Here is a 20,947-nt window from a genome sequence, read left to right as displayed (position 1 = left end):
GTTTGTGTCTCCTCAAAACTGAAAATTTAGAATTATTCACCTTGTGATGACAAGGAAAGATCCTAAATGAGGCTCCATTTTGTCTATTGCACACTTGTTCAAAGGGTTGTGTTTCAACACTGTTTCCAATTGGATAACTGTATATGCATGTACTGTAAGATGGTTAAAAAGGCAGTATTTGCTCTGATTAGAACTCATTAAGGCAGCACATCATCATCTGGCATTCATCAGATTCTTGCCAGTACTTAATGTTTGTAAGGCAGCCAGAGGAGCTCCATTCACACTTTGAGTGATAAATGCTGTCATTGAAATTGAGAAAATAATGTCACTTTGGAGAGAGCAATACTTTAATTAGATGGAGACTGTGGGACTACATCTTCTGACGCAGCATCAGCAGGGTACTGCTGAAAGCCATCAGTGTAGTGAAGGTGTGCATAGAGTAATTATTTTTCCCATGACATTGTTTGTGTGTGCAAACACTTCTCATCTCTCTTTCCAGAGAGTTCTGTTTAAATTCTGGATCACTACACTTTAAGGGAAAGATGTACTCCAACCCTTCCATGATTGTGATCTGCCTTTGAAGAGTCCTTCTCAATCTTGAGTGAAAGCATTGTCTTCACCATGTTTGCAAAACCCTTTTTCCCTTCTGGCTGTCTTCTGGCAGCTTTTGACATCTTCTGTACTCTCCATTTCTATTACTGTTATACAGATTCAGTGAGTGACTGCACTTTTTCTGTTGGGGCAAACATCCAGAAAGGACTGTCATTCCAGATGTGGGAATACAAGATTCAACATAAAATTCCACCTGAATCTTAGTTCCAAACTGGATAATGCTTAAGGACAATGTTCCTGCCTGTGATACTACATTTAGACACAGTGGGAGCAAAAATGAGCCAAGCTGGATCAGTTCTGGTTCTAGCATTTGCCAGTCCTTCAAGGCTGTGCTTCTCTGCAGTATTTTGTTTTAAACAATATAATAGCATGAATAGATTATTTTTCTGATTCATGTGTGATTTGTGAGATATTTTAGGTTCTCAGATACAAGCAGTCAACTTACTTCACAGGGGAAAAAAGGTGAAAGATGAGAAGATAAATGGCAATTAAATGTTTTGACTGACTTTAGCACTTCTATGGCAACAGAGTGAACAGTGTTCCTTTTGGGGTGAAAAAATGAATTCTTCTTTGAAAGAACATGGATATGCACATTTTCCTTGTGTATAGAGCATGTATGCAGGTACTTGAATGGAACACTTTTAGATTAAGCTGTACATAGAACAAGCTTGCTCATACTGTAATTAGAAAAGAAGACAATCATGGCAATGAAGTCTACCAGTGATACGAACTTTTCAAGGTAATGGAAAAAAAAAAGTCACAGCTAAACTGAGGAATTAGAAGACTTAAGACTGATTAAAGATGCAATAAAATGGCAGATGGAATTCAGTATAAACAAATGCCATGAGACACATAGAGGAGCAATCCTCTACAATGATCCACTGTTATTATTTGGGGGTCATAATAGATACTTAAAAATACTAAGCCTCAATTCTTACTAGATACCAAAGAAGCAGAGTGTTAGTTATTCCTAAAGAAAGCACCAAGAATAAACCAGAAATTACCATTTTGCATTGATTCAGCCGTGGAATATTTTCAATTTCTTCACTGTTAGCTGTATTTAATGCTACTGCAGGCGTACAAATAAATATGCATACATGCCTACACACCACAAAACAGAAATTACTATTATGGTTGTCCATTATAAGCTGAAAAATAATCCTCCCCTTTGCTTTAAGTGTCTCCCATTTGTTTTTTATTTCCATGTTTTCAGCCTATCATAAAATGCAAATTTGATCTATCAGTAAGATACTATATCCCAGGGTGATGAGGGAGCTGGCAGATGAGCTTGCGAAGCCGCTCTCCATTGTTTACCAACAGTCCTGGCTCACTGGTGAGGTTCCAGATGACTGGAAGCTGGCCAGTGTGAATCCCATTCGCAAGAAGGGTAGGAAGGAAGATCCTGGAAATTATAGGCCAGTCAGTCTAACCTCAGAACCTGGTAAGGTTATGGAAAAGTTTCTTTTGAGTGCCATCACACAGCACCTGCAGGATGGCCAGGGGATCACACCCAGCCAGCATGGGTTTAGGAGGGGTAGGTCGTGTTTGACCAACCTGATCTCCTTTTATGACCAGGTGACCCGCCTGGTGGATGCGGGAAAGACTGTGGATGTTGTCTGTTTGGACTTCAGCGAGGCCTTTAACACTGTCCCCCACAGTAAACTCCTGGAAAAGCTGGCAGCCCATGGCTTGGACAGGTGCGCTCTTTGCTGGATTAAGAACTGGCTTGGATGGCCGCGCCCAGAGAGTGCTGGTGAACGGTGCAGCATCCAGTTGGTGGCCAGTCACTGGTGATGTCCGTCAGGGATCTGTGCTGGGGCCAGTTTTGTATAATATTTTTTTTTTATGACATGGATGAGGGTATTTGAGTCTACTCTGAGTAAATTTGCAGATGACACTAAGCTGGGAGCGTGTGTCGATCTGTTGGAAGGTGGGAGGGCTCTGCAAAGAGACCTGGAACGGTTGGATAGATGGGCAGAGTCCAGTAAGATGAAGTCTAACAAGTCCAAGAGCCGAGTCCTGCATTTTGGCCACAATAACCCCCAGCAACGCTATAGGCTGGGGACAGTGTGGCTGGACAGCACCCAGGCAGAAAGGGACCTGGGGGTACTGGTCGACAGCCGGCTGAACATGAGCCAGCAGTGTGCCCTGGTGGCCAAGAAGGCCAACGACATCCTGGCCTGTATCAGGAATAGTGTGGCCAGCAGACCAGGGAAGTCATTCTTCTCTGTACTTGGCACTGGTGAGGCCGCACCTCGAGTACCGTGTCCAGTTCTGGGCCCGTCAGTTCAGGAGGGATGTTGAGACGCTTGAAGGCGTCCAAAGGAGGGCAACAGGGCTGGTGAAGGGCTTGGAACACAAGCCCTGTGAGGAACGACTGAGGTTGTTGAGCCTGGAGAAAAGAAGATTCAGAGGTGACCTTATCACTCTCTACAACTACCTGAAAGGTGTCAGGTGGGGGTTGGTCTTTCCTCCCCGGCAACAACTGACAGGACAAGAGGACACGGTCTTAAACTGCACCAAGGGAAATTTAGGTTGGATGTTAGGAAAAAGTTTTTTACTGAAAGAGTGATAAAGTTCTGGAATTGTCTGCCTGGGGAGGTGGTCAAGTCACCATCCCTGGATGTGTTTAAAAAAATATTGGATGTGGCACTCAGTGCCATGGTTTAGTTGAGGTGGTCTTAGGGCATGGGTTGGACTCGGTGATCTTGAAGGTCTCTTCCAACCTGGTGATTCTGTGATATTTTCAGTAAACTTTCTGCGAAGTTTTCACTAAATACCACCTTTTAAACTGTAAACAAGCAGGGGTTTATCTGATTAAGTATGCTAGGGAAAAATAAGAGCAAAAGAAGTTTTCACCCATTTCTACTCTTCACGGACATTCTAAAATAGAAATTGCCTTTTTAAAGTTCTTTTGTTTTCTTTTCTTTTCTTGGGTTCTCTGGAGGTTTAACTAGTTGTTGTGAATACGTAAGATTTGGTCATCTCAGGTTTGTAAGGAAGCCTCTGCAGCCAAGTGAAAGCACTGCAAATATAAAACTTTGGAAAGTACAAAATTTGTGAAATCTTGGGATAGAATACCTTTGGTTCTTGCTGGCATGGCATCCAAATAAAACTTCTGGAAGAAATTTTTTGCAATGCAGACCAAGACAAAGATGCTAGCTGCTATTTCTTCCAGCAAATAGTTTAAAGGAGATAGACTTAAAATAGAGGGATTTGAGATGTAAGTTGGAGGAAGAAAGAAATACAGGTCAGAAAGTAATAGGAAAAAGGAGGCCTGCAAGAGTGAGTCTGCCTCTCCCTATATAAAGAGATACTGAATAAATAGGAGCAACTTGCTAAAGTAGTAGCTTATTTCTTTCTCCAAACTGTATTGTTTAAACATCAGAGGCTAACACAGAAACACAAGGAATGTTGAAAATTAGGTATCATCATAATTTTGGAAAGTGTACTAGTGGTTTATAAAAACAGAAAGTATACCTATTAATAGATGAAAATTAGTGGATGGTCAAAAGTTTCCAAGAGTAATTGAATGGGCAGTCTAGAAATTAAAATTTTCGATGTTATTATTGGAATAATGTATAAAGTGGGTTTCAAAATTCAGACATGACAGTATGTTAACTGGAATCATTCTTTTGTATTTTGCAGAAGGAAGAGAAGGCACCAGTCAGTTTTCCGTCACTTCTTAGTCATATGACTTCTCTTTTCTTAAATCATCCTGTAATTCCAATGACGATTAATGCAGATTCAGGTGTCCCAGAGCTGATAAATACTTTTGCTCCACTGATGTCATCCATGCCTTGCGACATGCATATAGTCAATCTGAGAACAATCCAAGCAAAGGTAAGGTCAAACCACTGGTTTTTGCGAGGAAACATATGATACAGCTTATTAATATAGTCAAATATTTTATTCTTGTAAAGTACTTTGTGGGCGGGTTTATGTGCTACAATAAACTGCAGTGTGATTATGAGCTTTTGTCAGTTCTGCAAGAACTGGAGACTTGTGTCTGACTAACATGAAATGCAGGGTTTGTTTTTTTACTACATATAGTGCAGGATTCTATCTCTGGAGAGGGCACATTTCAATGAGTTCCCAAAGTTTAAGAGAGAAACATTCATATACCTCAGCTTTTTTCTCTACTAGAAGAATTAAATTTAAGGCCATTAGACTTTGTTCTGAGTGTGTTTTTAATAAAGGATGTAGTTGTAAACCCAAATTTTATTGTTAAAATATTATTAAGCTTAATTACAAGACCTAATTTAGTTATTCCAACAGCATCTCATAAGAATTGGTTCCCATGAAAACATTCTCTGGTAGGCAAACCCAAATCAAACCAATACAAGCAAACAAAACCCAAACAACTAACCACCACCAAAAACCACCAAAAAAACCAGCAAACAAAATACCAACAAAAAACTCAAAGAAAAAAGGCTCTTCTGTACTCAGTGTTTATCTCCTTCTGAGGAAAGAAAGGTATGTACCCACCAGAATTTAATTTTCCCTTTAATGAACTGAAGGACTGGAACTTGTTTTGCATTCTTTTCCTGCCAACTGTTCTATAAATTCTTTTCAGTTTTTCAGCTCCTTTCAAAATGTGATTATGATAACTTTATGTTGTATTGCAGTGCTACTCAGTAGCGCTGCTACCACAGTGAAATCCCTGTTTAATTCTGTCGTACTTAGATAAAACTATTTATCCTTTTTCCTCTAGAGTCTCCATGATGGCTGAGCTTGTCTGCATTAACATCAGATTATATTCTGTTTAATCTGTTCTTCATTCTAAATCTTAATCTGTATTTTAAAACTTAAACAATGTTTGCTTTCTCATGCTTTCTCTATAAGTAGTTCAATCTTGTGTAAGCTCCTTCAGCTGTGACTGATCCTTATTTTGAATTTCGAAGTGGAAAATGTCTTGATTTTGTGGGTCTTGTGCCTTTGAAAAGTTAGGAAGGAGTCTGATACTAAATAAACCTTCATGTCAAGTGATTATTTCGCACTTCACTGTGAATATTTTCATTTGCTTCAACCAGCTCAGCATTCAGGTTTACTTTGACACACCAAGTTCAGGGGCAGACCTTCATGAACATCTTTCCTCTCCCGTTTTGAGGCATAAATCCATCCCCTTGTTTGTAGGATCTGGGCATGAAAGCTGTGAAAAGAAAGACTTGCTTAGTGTCTGCTTTTTGAGTTCAATCTTACTACTTGTAAGTGAATTCTCTGATTTTATCTGGACTCTACTGGCTCCACTGTCCCAACTGGTATAAGACTGTTTGAGACTGTGATCTCTTCCCTGTCCACAGCTGTATGTTTCATTGATTACTGATTGATAGCTCTTGAACTTGCAGCATTAATATGTCCACTTCAAGGTGAAAGCTTGCAGCTTTCACAGTCATAGAATAGGAGCACTATCATTATAGATAGAGTGTTCTTCCCCACAGCAAAAATGATGCTATGCCTTGCAAATAATTCTGTAAATCGCTCCTCATTTTCTGCTTCTTTTCTCTTGCTTCCAAGAATTTGAATGACAGGTGCCATAATTTGGCCTGACACAATGAATTTTTTTCCAGAAATGTTGTGCCTCTCCATTGCTTTAGCTGTTGAAGTTGATTTTCCATAATCCATTACAATTTCAGAAAAGAGGGTACCAAATTTTTTAAAAGTTAAGATTTAATGTAGAAATCAGAAAAAATATTGTTGCTGTTGTAAGATATCTGATCTTGTAATGGAAAAGTCAAATGCCTTAGGATTACATCTGAAGATTTTTTTCTTAATAGAACTCCAGCTTTTAAGAAGTTTGACAGATATTTTACCTGATCTAAATAAACTGGGACTTAAGGTCTAGAACACAGTTGATTTGTCATTTTATACTAAGCATAAATACATAAATTTGTCATATTGCCTAAACTTTTCAGTGTATGTCTATTAGCTCACAGTAATTGAATTTTAAAAGAGTTTAAATGATTTTTCTTTCTCATCAAAATTTTAGCAGCATTACCCTGGGATACTGGTTATGAGAAAACCTAGCAATATTTTTTTTTCCTATGAGTCTGCATTTAAATTCTTAGAGATCAAAATCAAATCAAACTTTGGCAGCTCTTCTTAGAAAGCTAGTTAGAGATTTGATAGCACAGTGTTTAGAGATTTTTTTGTTGAATAACGGTGCTGTGAAGTTTTACAAGGTTAAGAATGTTGTTATTTGTTGAAAATTGAGGAGTTCATTACAGGTTTTTGTGCAGTTAGCATGGTCATGTTTAGAAGGTGTATTTGATGAAAATTAAGTTCATCCTTGGTCAGACATTCATTAGCCTCGAATGTATTTAATCTCATCTACCTAGAGATGATGTAAGAACAGGTAAATTAAAGTAGATGTGGAGGCTGTGACAATCTGTCTTTCACCTGCTTTGATAATGGGTTAGAACAGCTTTATTTTTCACACAGGGTTGCTATGTGCATGGTGGAAGGTGGAGTACTAGATCCTACATATTTATACTTAACAAAACACTTTTACTCAGGGCGTCATTAATTGTTTGTTACCTTTTTGTTTTAAATCTTTTGAATCTTAATTAAGATAATATTTAATTCTAAAATATTGGGAGATGAAATATTCATGCCATCATTTGAAATGCATATATGCATTTTTTATGCAGATTACTAAAAGATAATTTAAGTGAATTAGAGGAAGTGTTGATACCCATTACTGGCTTGTCATTTTTAACATTAATTTACCCCATAGGAAGTCAGACTTTTTCAGTATGAATTTTAATGTTTCACTAATCTGATGTTTAGGCAGACAGTATTATTTTGTGTGCATAAAAATATCTACTTTTAAGTGCAACACTGTCACATCAGTGACAGTGAAAACCAAGTCAGGTGTTTCATAGTAGGAGAGGGAAAATAATTCTGTCACATCACAGTTATCAACTTAATTCATGTAGAAAGTAGTACTGCTGTTCCAGTGAACAGGATAAGAACTTCTTTAGTCCTCAATGCTAGTAAATACTGGAAACTTGTTTTCCTTTGCTGAATGTAGGCACTATTTATTAATCAAAAAGTTGATTTTAGGTGGTTATAAGCTAGTGTTCAGAGAATCTTTTCAGGCTGAGTTTTATTCATGATTTGTAAACTATGCAAAGTTTCTAACATTCAATATTTTACTAGAAAGTATCTCATTTCAACTCCAGATACTATTGAGTAAAATTTTACTGTTTTAAATGAGGAACTTAAACCAACAAAATTTATAATTTTTTTATTATATGGGTGAGTACTTTATACTATAAATTTTTTGTACTTTGAATCTTTGTCATGCTGGGTTTCAAAGAAGCTGGTACAAGCTGATCCATGATCTCCTTTACGAAGAGAAATTTAGGTGGAAAGTCTGTTAGATTAAGACCTCTTTGGTACACCTTCAGGAGCTAATGCATCACAGAGTGCCTAGTGCTTGTTGGTATTGGTTTCTTCAAGCAGCAGATACATTCTAAAGTACCAGAAATGAAACTAACTCATGGCAGACGCTTTTGTGAAAAAGCACCAGTATAAGAACAAGTAAACCAGAAATAAGAAAGAGAAAAATAGCCTGAAGAATGGGCATGGCTTTGGAGAGAGCCATCTTTTTTATGCTCTTATTATATATATAATAAGATTAAGAGCTGAAGAATGTAAAACAACAATAAATAAACAAATAAAGTAATGCATCATAGTAAATAAGTGACTACGGTGAGTGTAGGGGTGCAGCCACAAGAAAGACATTGACACAGGGGAGGGCAGTGGAGCTGGAGAAGGATCTGGAGCACAAATCTGATGAGGAGCAGCTTAATCTTAATATCTATTAAGGTTCTGAATATCTTTAATATCTATTAAGCACTGAATGTCTTAGAGATAAACATAACATTTATTTCATATGGGTATTTCAGTGTACACTTTTCTGTATGCCTTAAGCCGAGATAGAGGGCAGTTTCCCAACATGAAAGTTTGTTCAGCATAATCCCATTTAATATGTAAAATTGAGTATTGTAGTTAACATATGGTTTCTAGTTTGCTTTCTGTTTTGCCATCTAATTTTTGTGGGAAACCAGTTAATACAACTATGATAGCTACTTTTCAGTCCCAAACCTGTACGTGTGCATCTGTTGAGCTTTAAACTCAACAACTTACATATATATTCTGTAGTACATTATATGTTCCAACTCTTTGCCATTTAGTTCTTTCTCTGTTTAGCTTTATAAAGTGTTTAAAAAAAAACATTGACAGTTCAATCTAGGCTGAACATTTTTTAAGGTGTAAATGTCTCCATAGCTGTATGATGATAATTTTTTTGGTGTCCTAAAATGTCTTCCTTCCTGATACTCTGTGAGCAATCTTTTATATTGTTTGTTTGTAGGTAGATACCAAGCCATCTGATGAAGCTGCTCTGGTACTTCACAGAAAGGGATTTGATTGTAGATTTTCAAACAGAGACACGGGTCTGCTCTGTTCCACTACTCAGGGAAAGGTATGGTTATTAAGCTGTAGGAATTTTGTGATAAAATTTTTTAAATAGGTTTGGGATTTTCTTTAGGCAGAAGAGTAAATACTGTTTTGTTTAGAAGCAAGAGTTCAAATCCAAACATTTCTAGTCATTTTAAATATACTGATTGAATTACACTGAAATGTAGCAAATGAATACTGTTTAAAAAGATCTAAATTAGTGCACAGTATTTGATCTATGATACTTAAAAATATTCAAAATCTTTGGCATGAGAATTTCTATGCTGGTACCTGCAAGGAGCTGTACAATTTTAAGTTATATACTACTTTTTCTAAATGTAGGTGGTTTTTTTTGCTTTTTTTTTTTCCCCTCCAGATAAAGGTGCACAAACTCTTTAGCAAATTCAGAGTGGAAAGTCTTACACCCACATCTTTATCTTTGATGCATTCACCTCCAGATGCCAGAAATATAAGTGAAATAAATATGAGTTCTATGGAGATAAATACGTTCCGGATTCGGCTGAGATGAAATCTGTCTTTACTACTCAAATAGAGAAGAAGAATCTGCAATTGTATCTCCTCTGAGTTTCACGTGCAATAAGAAGCACATCAATGTTATTCAAGCTTCTGGATACTGTGAGAAAAAGATGCATCCTATAATATTTTTTTTTATCAACACAATGGAAAGCCATGTTGCAAGCAACTTTTTTTTTGTTCAGGTTTTTTTATTTCCCCAAAAAATAGCAACCTCATTATCGGTTAATGCAACAAGTGAAGAAATTTCTATGGATGTTAACCTCTCAATAGATTAAATCTCAGGTTAAATGCTAATTAATGATGTTTTTGGTGTTTTAATTTTCATAAATAGGGGATTAGATTTTAAACAGCCTTCTTTTCCTGATTCTTGATGAATTTATGTACAAATAACTCAGTGTAGGAAGTCCTGATGCAGCTTGGAAATAAAATGGAATAAAATGTTCCTGTGTGGTAGCTAATGTCCAAATATTTGCAATCATTTATATAAATGACAATAATCTCAATTTATTCCACAATTAATTTCAATTTATTCAACACAAAGGGGATTATTAATTGTGGTAAAATGAAAGCCTGCAGTACTTGTGATAAGTGATGGTAGATTTTAATACTTCTACCATTCACCTGAGTTATGTAAATAGGAAAACGTGAACCTACAAAGTAATTTTGCAATGGAAATGTTTGTTAAAACTCCCATTTTGTTACTTGACACACTGGGATATGTGCAATTATTACATTACCATGATGAGAAATGTCCATAATTATCATGAGTACAAGATTTTTTATAAAACTCATTTAGATACCAGTGTTCTCTGAAATGAGTTTTCTATTTCAAGATTACCATATCAAAATAAATGTGCCTTATTTTTTGATATGTCTTGTTACAATTTTGGTGTCTATGTTAATGTTTTTGGGGAAAAGGTTGTTTATATAATACTTAAGCTGTGTATCTCCTGTTTGACAATGCTGGCCACACTGATCTATGTACTCCTGCACCAAGTTTGTGCTATCTTATTCTGAACATTTTGACTATTTGAATGTATTAATATTATGTCATGACGTGGAACACCGACAAAAAAAGAATAACTGTAGAAGCTAAATTCAGCTGCTTTCAAGAAAATTGCAACTTGATGCAGAGAGTTGATAGTAAGCAAGACATAGTTTGCAAACCCATCAAAACGTGCTTGCATGTCACAGAATGTGGTGACCTGTTAATTCAGAATCATGTGCCTATATTTTAAACAACGTTTTTCTAACTTGGAACCTCATATTGCCAGTGTTCATGTTACTGAAGAATGGAGATTTTGCTTTTTCCCATATTAGTTCATATTTAGTACTTAAGCCATCCAAGTGTGAGTATTTCCCTAAGTAGAGCTGCTGTTTACAGTTAATATATATAAACATTCACTTGCATATGAGCCCATTTTATAGTCTTCATTTATTTTCATAGCTTGTTCTTCTATGTCTTGCTTATGCTTTCCTTTTCCATACCTTGTTGCTTATCCTCAATACTAATGCATGAAAAGTCATCATAACTGGTAAAAAGATGTGCTAGCTCTAATATTGCCTCCTGCATTTAATTTCATCATTGTTGTTCAACAATTATATCAAATATCGAAGTCTATGAAATTATTTCATGTAGCTACAGGCTATCTAAAAAGACAATGAAAGTCATACTTACATTTCATGCATTGTCACAGGTTGGATCTCAGTTGAGATTGTGTAGATTTTCTTACTTAATTCAATCTACTGTGTGTTTTGTAATAATGGGAATACTTAGTAGGATCTGGTGCAAGTTACATCAAGAATATAGGAACCACTAACCACAAATGGAAGAATCAGATAGATCCAATTAATGGATGTTTTCATGCAATAAACATGTACTGTAACTTTTCTTAGAAAGAGTATTTGAAAATACTGTTTTTTGTTGGAACTCAAAGCTTAGTAGGCTTGCCAGCAGAAATTTCTCATACCATTTATTTTGTTGCTTCTTCAGAATTAAAATGTTTAAGAGACTTCTATGTGTTCTGTGCAACAAAACATTCAAAATACTATTTCAGTTTTGTTAGGCAGAAAAGGAAAATTTTGATGCAATAAAGTTTTAAAGTATTTTGCCTCTTGGAATTGCTTTGAAAGATTATTCATATAGCATTTGTTCTTTACTTTTATCATCAGCTGTACAATCATGATGTCTGAATTTTCCTTAACCAGCAGATGTAATCCTTGTTCCTTTATTTTGCTTCTTTTTGTTTGTGTGATGACAGCTTTCTATTCAAGATCCTTTCCTGAAATCCTTAACTAAGTCAAAACTCCCGTCAAAGTCTCAAAAAAAAATTTGCTTGAATTGGTTCAGAATGTGGCTGTCAATGAGGTTGTGTTTTCATTGATTTGGGCTTTTGTTGGATTTTTGGTTTGGTTTTTTTTCCACAAGTCTCAATGAATTCTTATGCAGTATTTCTGTGAATTGGCCATCTGATTCAATTGTATTATTTTGGGGTTTTTCTGTTTTTATAGCTGCTGGGTTTGTAGCTATTGGTTAAGAGAAATCAGCATCTTTACCTTACCAGTATGATTTTAAAGACAATGTTGTGTAAGAAATAGTTTAAAACCTTGTAATTACTTTCCAAACCAGAATTGTACCTGTTCTGATTTTATGGTTTGGGGGTTTTTTACATTCCTTAATCTTAATTTTCTTTGGTTTACTTGCTCATATTGTCTGAAACAAACTGATTTCAGCTGAAGGTTTTTGATATTTTCTCTTGGAAGGTTTTATATCTTATGGGGATATGTAAAATAAGATCTCTAATAAAAGGTAATGTTATTGTGAGATATGGTCAGTGTCATTAATGCCTTGGCTGTAAGAAATTTTAAAAAAAAAATTTAAATGAGAGAAACAAAAAAGATTACTTCTTTGAAAAGTTCATACGTCAGTATCTGTTGGGAATAACAGTTATCTGTAGTGAGATGAACTCCCGATCAAAGGTGCAAGCTATTTCACAGCTGCCAAACAAAAGAGGATAGATACTAACTTCAGAGATGTAAACATGTGAGATTGCACAGTGTGGGAAGGAAATGGGCAGCTCTTTTGCAAAGGAACTCTTGCACTGACTTTGTAGAAAATATTAGAAGGTTTAAAATTCTAGAGTTTTTTTTTTACTTGAATTAATGTTTATCTTTGAAGCATTTGGGAGCAATGAAATGGAAGCTGTTATTGTAAATTAACAAACACACCATTAGAATATAGCAAGTCAGAATAACAGTTCAACTGTAATTAGACTGAATGCTTTTTAAAAAATTATATAATGCTAATATAATATTCTGTAATTGCTTAGGGCATGTTGAACAGGCATAGATGTTTGGCAGGTTTGCTTCCCAAAGTGTTGGTGGAGCTTGAGCACAATGACTTGCAAAGACAATAAAGTATAAATTTCAGTCAGTGCCTGAGGCTATTTGATGTTTGTCTGGGGAGTCTTAACTATAAATATAAAAGCAAACATATACACAGAGTAAATCCCCACAATTTTGAAGCTGATGTTTCAAGATAAAAGATGAAAGTGTATACCATCTAACAGGTGACAATGGCTCTGGGTCCAATTTACAGTAGCCCTTCATCATTTTAAGGTCATCCTATTTTGGTATCAATTAATATCAGCATGGCCACATGGACAAAACATATTCCACTAATTCCAGTAAACAGTAATGTATTCTTTTGCTATATGAAATTATACTTACTGTATTTGATGTATGCCTGTCCATTGTGTTTTAAAAAAAACATGCTGTATCTCTCCCTACATCTTTACTGATTGCAACACTGTTGCTCAGATTTAGAGGGTTGACTTGCAGTGAGTTATATATATATATATATATATGTGATAAAATATTAAACACAGATTCAATAGTTTTCCCTTTTTATTTTAGGATAACTACTCTGTCATAATATAATGAATTTCAAAAATCAGCCAAAGGTATTAATTTTGTCTTCTAAAAGAGGGAACATATAAAAATAATATATTGTCTAGAATAAGCTCAGGTCAATGGAGAATTATTGGGATTTTTCAGACAGTGCTGTTACTGACACAAAGTTTGTCTGTCTCCAATTTGTCTGTTAATTAAAATATTAAATTGTGGACCTGTCAGTCTTCCAATATACATATTTTATGAACTAATACATATTTCAAGTCCATGTTGCATCACCTAATCCTTGTATGACAGAATTTGTGTGAAGCATCAGGAATGCATGATTTCCATTACTCCCCTTCCTTTAGGCAAGTGATTTAACAGCACTAAGAGTAGTAAGAAAATAATTAAATTTTTAAAAATATCCATCATTTATATAAACACGTGCTGTTTGGACTGTAAAGGCAAGGACATTTTTGATTACACATTTCAGAGGTTCGGGTTTTCCATATAACACATTCTTCCTGATATGCAGTGCCTGTTAATATGATGCCCTTTGACAGTCTACAAAAATCATTCATGTTATGGGTATTAGTAAACTGGAGACTTCAGTCTCAGTTTTACCTCCACCATTGCCACTTCCTATGCACCAGATGCATCCACCATACAGGAAAGCACATGCCTTTGTTCCTTTCAAATCATGATCTCCAAAGTCTCATGGTCTCCCCAGATAGCTGGTCTATTTTTATTTCTATCTTAACTTACTCCCTTTGTCCTTTCTCCATTCTTGGCATGGCAGCTAAATGTGTGGGCATTTGTAGGCTCCAGCATCCACACAGCCCTCCAGCTCTGCCCATTGCACACTAACAGAGCTGGAGCTGGGCTACCTGCAGGGTCAGCCAGAGCATGACATGTGATGAATGTTCAAGAATTACATATTTTAAGTCTACATCAATGTTCATGCAAATGATGCACATGCCTTACTTGCTTGCCAAAACTGCCTCACATCACTGGCCTGCCTCCTCAGAAATACACATCTTTGTTTCTGAAAATCCACTTGAACAGGCTTCAGTGCTGTTACCCCTTTTTCTCTTCCTCAGTTTCATGATATAACATACTTTTCATTTCAGGACCTTTTGGTCATCCACAATTCACCTGTAACCTACCTTCCAGAAGTCCTGCATATGTTCAGAATTAATAATTGCTGGTCTTGCAGTTTAAAATGCCTAATGAAGACAAAATAGATCTTAAATGAGCCATGCTGTCTGAATCACTTGTAGTAGTGTAAAGACACGGCTTTGCAAACACAAGATGACCTTTTTTCACAAAACACTTTAATACATGTGACAGTGAAAAGAAGTATTATCTGTGTTCTCTTTTGTTTTGAATTATTTAAAACAGTATTTATTTTACAAGCTAAAATAAACAGTATGAGTTTAATGGAAGCAATTCAGATTGACAGTGATGGTGTCAAAAGATTGAATGCAGCAGTTACAAACATTTTTAATAGAGCATGTTAGTAAAAGTCCTTCAACCAGATAAAGGATTCAGGTTTGCATGCCAAAAGGGATTGTTTGTTTTTACCGTGACCAAATCAGTTCCATTGCTTTTTCTTGTATCTTAGTAAGTGAAATCTGCTGACTTGGCTAGTAGACATGGGAAAGAATCTGTGAAAGCTCAAATGTAACTCTAAGGCAAACTTACTCAAATGGATTTGACACAAGGAAGGATCCACAACCTATTAGCCTAACTGGTATTCAAATACACAAAATGAGTTGTGAATTTTCATTCATCAAATATTGGGAGTTTGAAAGATAAGCCAAGATGATAATAATTACATTGCATTGGGTTTTAATATAGCTAATCAATGTATAATGGCTGATAGGGAAGGTACCTTACAATTTGAGTTTGTGGAAGTTCATTTTTAAAGATACAGTCTATGCAAAACATGATTAGCAACTCTTAGTAGCTTTTGAGAGAGAACACATGAGGTGTAGCTGAAAATGGAAACCTATAGTTTGGAAAGTTGTAGCTATTAAAGCTCCTGCAGATGTGGATCAGAAATGGATCTCTGTAAATTTTCTAAGTGTTTTTGATAACTCTTACCCAGATAATGGGATATTTTGGTTTTAATATATAATATATGAAACAATGAATCAAGTTAAGTGCTAGTCAAGAAGGAAAAGTATTCTGTCCTTGATGCAGAAAAGCATTCATTGATGATGATATACATTTAACTGGGGAGAACAAAACAGCTTTTCCAAGATAGGATTCAAGAGCATTCTTCTAAATCCAAGAAATAAAATGTCTGTGTTTCACTGACCTAGCGAGATTTTGGTAGAGGCCTAAGCACCACCTAAGTAAACATCAGTAGCTAAAGAAAAGAAGACACACTGATATCTCTTTCCACAGGGCTTTATCAAAATCTGTGTGGAATCTTACAGCAGTCCTTGTAATTTTCCCATGTTTCAATTAAAAAATTAAAAACACCAAGCAAGCCCACATCTCACCACCCCCAACACATATCTAGACTCTGAGAATGCCATGTCATCTCTGTCATGATTTTTAAAATTTGGCAACATGATGCCTATAGAATTCCAGTTCCATTTTCTATTGCAAACTGTGATAAAAATACAAGTTTAATTGGGCTTTCTAGTCACAGTGTTTTCACAGTGGTACTGCCTAAAGCATTATGTGCCCAAAGCCTTGTGACTGTGGTGTCAGGCTCTATTTTGGATATGTAGGTCACTGAGGAACAGGGTTGAAAGGGTGCTGGCTGTGTTGTGATGGGAGGTGTGGAACTGTGGGTGGTCAGGGTGCGAGTTTACAGTTCCTCTAAAAGTGAGAGCAATCACTAATTTAATGCTGCCTTACATATGGATCAAGTCAAAAACTGAGTTTAAAAGAATTTTTAACAATTGGCATTGATGCACAGTAACTTGGCATCAGTGTTTGGTTTAATTTTGTGTTCTACATTTGGCTTTAAAAGTAGGTACTGGTAAATGGAAACTAATCCAGAGAGCAAAGAGAAAACATTTTTGTGGTAATGACAGAAGTAAACAGTGATTTCTCTTGTCTTAAATGATGCTTCAAACCAGGTTTGAAGGCTCTTTCTTGTTCGCTGAAAGATGTTGTCTTGGTATGTGTTGCAGTCTGAATAAGAATCAATACAGTTTTAGTTGACCTGTGAAAACACAAGGTTGTCAGTATGATCAAATGAGAAGAAATGTGAATATTTTTTTAAATTAATTTTTTATAGCCAGGCAATAAACAAAGAAATCTCCATGGACAGAAACAGAAGTGAGAAAGCAGACAGCCCTAGAAGACAATTTCCCAGACAGAAAATGAAAGAAAATAAATGAAAGGAGTTTTCTTGGACTTTGCTTCAATTATACATCATCTGCTTATGGATTTGCCAGTTTTCCAGAAGAACTTTATGGATTAGAAGAGAAACACCAATGTCTATTCTAGTGGTCAAGGTTGGAAAAACTACAGTGGCTGTTCATATACTCATCTACCTATTTTGTCTTTCACACTGGACATAGGTTTAGGAACAGAGAACTTACTTTAAGAACTTATTGAGAGGATCAAGTACATAGTAATTTTCCCTACTGTGTGTATTGCAGTTACTGTGGGAGAAAGTCTGCAGTTAGTGCAGAGTTCTTTGGTTCAATCCAATGGACAAGTAAACACTTGCTAATCAGCAAATCTGAAATTCTGCTGTATTCATTTTTAATTCAGTCTTTGTTGAATTACTTTGGAAAACACATTTCCCGAGAAAAGGTTTGCTTTGCTCTAGGAAATCTATGTCTATGCTCCAATGATTAGAAGAAATATAAATATTTAAATTTCTACTGATGGTAAAAGGGTATAGGATGCTTTGCACTCAAAGATAGCTGATGTTGTATAAGGAAAAGAGACAACTAAGTGGATTTATGGAATTGGAAAATCAACAGGAAAGGATCTATTCTAGAAATACAGTTCACTTTCAAATCCATAATAAAGTGTTCCTGATCACATAGAGAATGCTTGAATGTCAAAAGTAAAGTATTTGACAGGGGAGAGAAACAACAGATGATGATCAGAGCATGGCTCCACTGCTCATCACAGGCAGAGGAATTTTTTAAGATTATTTCATTATTGTAAATTGTTGGATATTCTACAGTTCTAAAAACTTCAGTAAAGGCAAGACAGAATTAAACTAGGGAAAAGGGAAATTTGGCAGTGGGACATGTGCAAATAATGGGACTGAGAGAGCATGTAGCCAAGGCTAGGTCACTGGAGAACACCAAAGTACAGTGGTGTCAACATAACTGTGACTTGGAATTGTGTAAGTGGACTGAAACTTAGCAAGAATAAAGCAAGTTTATAGTGAATTTTCACATCTATTAGAGATCAAGGGAGAAATATGAACCTACCGTTCTTTGGCAAGGTAAAATATTTAGAATCTAAAAATTCATACTATTTTAAGAAACATTCAGTCTTCTACCATTATGGAGGGGACAGTGGGGATTGGCATGATGGCTTTTGCGAGATATTCATATGAAGATGAGATCAGTTTACAGCATCTGCTTGCCTAAAACCAGCCAGTGTCACTCTGGCTGACAAACAACAACATTTCTCATAGCTGGGCAGCATCAGACAACCCTACAAAACTCTTGTTTAGAAGTCTTGGAAAGCACATGTGGATTTCTGTCATTGGAACAGTGCGCGGGTCCCACCAACGCAAGCTGATAATGGTTCCAGTTTGAGAAGAGAAAATGTGACTCTGACTTCTGGCAAGCCAAATGGAGAAGCCCTTTACAAAAAGATTTATTTGTTTCACTCTGAGAATGGCAACAGATACAAGCTCCTATCTGAAAATGGGAGATAAAAAGCCTTAACTGTTCTCATCCAGGTAGCAAAACAGTGTCTAAATTAAAGGTAGATCTCAATGGTTTATCGAAATGTCTTCAATTTAAGTCTGATTAAACAGTTTTTCAGCATAAGGGCAATGCTACCGAAAGCCAAAAATCTGTACCTGTGAATTCAAACAGAAAAGACAGAAAAAAGAGATTTTTTTTTTTTTAAAAAATCTTCCTCAGTTTTACTTTGAGTGATGGCTTAGATTGGTAGTTAAAACCAGAAGGAGCTTGGTTTAGTCTCCATCAGGTGTTTGAATGTTTCATCTTGATTGAAATTGTAAGTTTCTTAATACCATCATATTCCCATGCAGTAATTTATTTAGATAAATATTTTGAAGTCATTGGAATTTTGAAAATTAGAACTGAGACCTTGAATATGTCTCTCTGTAATAGAAGGGACTGGTGCATAAAGCAGAAGATGCATTTGGATGTGTTTGTGGCAGGCTTTGTCAAAAAAGCAGAAATATTAAAAGCATTCAGTAATCTCATTCAGGAGGATGGATACTCAATGACAGCAACCATGCAGACCAGTGTGGAAAGGGAAACTGTAGCCACAGGAGGCTTTTACTTTTGTTTTTCTGCATTCAAGGGGAGCAAATAGGTCTTCAGAGTGACTCAGAGAATTCTGCTCTTAGGTTCACTGAAACACTCCCTGCACAGCCCTTTCCAAGGTGTTTATATGGAGATTAGTCGTCTGGGGCTCAGCTTTAGTACTGGAATATGATCTCACATCAAGAGATCAAACAGATTGGACACGGCAGTCTTGGAGCCAAAAGGATGTCTAAAAAAATAATTTAAATTTTAAAAAAGTATAACAGGATGTAAAGACAAATTCAAAAATATATATTTTGGGAGGTTGTGGTATAACAATTCAGCGTCAGGGAAAGCTGTAAGATCAATGCCAGAAGACTATGTATAAGAATTCTAACACATGTGTTTACACAGGTTGTTTTCCCAGATGATGCACAGGTGTACAAGTAAGGACAACGTTCATGCGCTCTGCAAATATTGATTATAGTACAAGACCACTGGATCTGTGCTCTTCTGAAAGCCTTTTCAAATGTATTTAATCCTCTTTTAAAGTAAGTAAGGGAAAAAACACAGTTACAAATCATGTACCTATTAGATTATTGACTACAATGATCTTATTTCAATTTACGGGTGTGCATACTGTAGGGTGCAACGGAATGTATTTTTGGTTTATACTTTGAATTTCAGGAAATAATTTTATTTAGGACAGACTCTGGAAAATAGAATATTTTCTCAACATAAAATATTGTGAGAAAACTGTTCATGGTGTTTTATTTGAAAAAAAATAAATATTGATTTTTATATTATACCTCCACACTGTTTCACATTCTTGAAAATTATACAATCTTTAGATTGATTAGTGCACAAATAAGTCTAAATATTTTTTCCCTTGAAATGTATATGAATTAATCTATAATTTAGAGGTGGAATCAAGTAGTATTGCACCTCCAGTTCAAACTTATATTATCTTTACCTATGTACTAGAATATAGGCAACAGGAGCATTCACATCTCATTCCTGTTGCCATGACAATGGCTTTAGTCTGTGTTTTGTGCTTGGAAGGGCTTGCTTTCTTTCTCCAAGCCTGATGCTCAGCTTGCTCCAAGTTCCTTACATGAAGAAAGATAAGATAAGACTAATAGAAGACTAACAACAAACAAGATAAAAAACGTGTGATTGTAAGTATAGCTTCAAATACAATTGAGGGAAAGTTATGAATGCAGGATTTCTTTAAGTAGAGACCTACACATGGCCAAGCTTGTCTGACTATACATCTCTGCTTTTGTATAATACAGTTCAGAAGAGGAGGTGTGAATTTTGATACAGTTTTCACTGTAATTTTGGACATGATGAAGCAAGTGGGCCAAAATAAAATGCCATTTACATCCCTGAAGCTCTAAATTCAGCGTCCTGTCACTTCAGAAAACAGAGAAATTTGCTATTCCAGCTAATTTTCTCCATTGTTCACTATTTAAATATCTCTGTTTATCTGCATAATCAATCTTCTAGTGCATCATCACTGCATCTGAAAAAAACATGTCTCCAATTATTTCCATGTTGTTTACTACAAGGCTGTAAATACAATTGTGAGTTTAGGAGAGAAAGTGTCACCATTTCTTCTTCATTGTCTTAAGAGTTTTTTATTTCAGAGTCCTCTACCTTTTATCAAGTAGTGTAACATTTCACTGGCAGAAGTCTCTGAGTCTTCTCAATAGTAGCATTCAGTACATGTAACACCATTACTGACCTTTCTGTAGCAAATAATGGGAATTCTCGCAGTTTTGGACCACATCCACATCTTGTCTGTTAACAATTATTCTACTAGCATACAAAGACTAATATCCAATGTTTTATTATCCATTGCCAAAATTTGCATAAGAAAATTTTACAAGTTAAACCATCTACGTAAAAATTTTTCATGTAGTTTAGGTATAAATTATCCTAGAAATTTTTTGAGAGTTTAATAATCTGTTCTTGCAGCTAGCGCCACGAGACACTGGATT

At 35.8% G+C, this 20,947-nt stretch overlaps 1 protein-coding gene across 1 annotated transcript in view; it reads left to right on the top strand.

The window, feature by feature from the left end:
- Nucleotides 1–12,439, top strand: part of MAN2A1 (mannosidase alpha class 2A member 1) — a 110,939-nt gene extending 98,500 nt beyond the window's left edge. The window contains exons 20-22 of the mRNA XM_042028037.1: nucleotides 4,261–4,455; nucleotides 8,993–9,103; nucleotides 9,455–12,439. Coding sequence (XP_041883971.1) covers nucleotides 4,261–4,455; nucleotides 8,993–9,103; nucleotides 9,455–9,607 — 459 coding nt within the window. The 3' untranslated portion in view covers nucleotides 9,608–12,439. The remainder of the gene's footprint in view (nucleotides 1–4,260; nucleotides 4,456–8,992; nucleotides 9,104–9,454) is intronic.
- The last annotated feature ends 8,508 nt before the right edge of the window (nucleotides 12,440–20,947 follow it).

The sequence above is a fragment of the Corvus kubaryi genome, unplaced genomic scaffold, assembly GCF_017639235.1.
Source record: "Corvus kubaryi isolate FWS band 111438036 unplaced genomic scaffold, C.kubaryi_AGA036_p1.0 37302, whole genome shotgun sequence".
Classification (NCBI taxonomy): Eukaryota; Metazoa; Chordata; class Aves; order Passeriformes; family Corvidae; genus Corvus; species Corvus kubaryi.
Note: the sequence above shows the minus strand (reverse complement) of the source record. Positions and strands in the feature narration are given on the sequence as shown.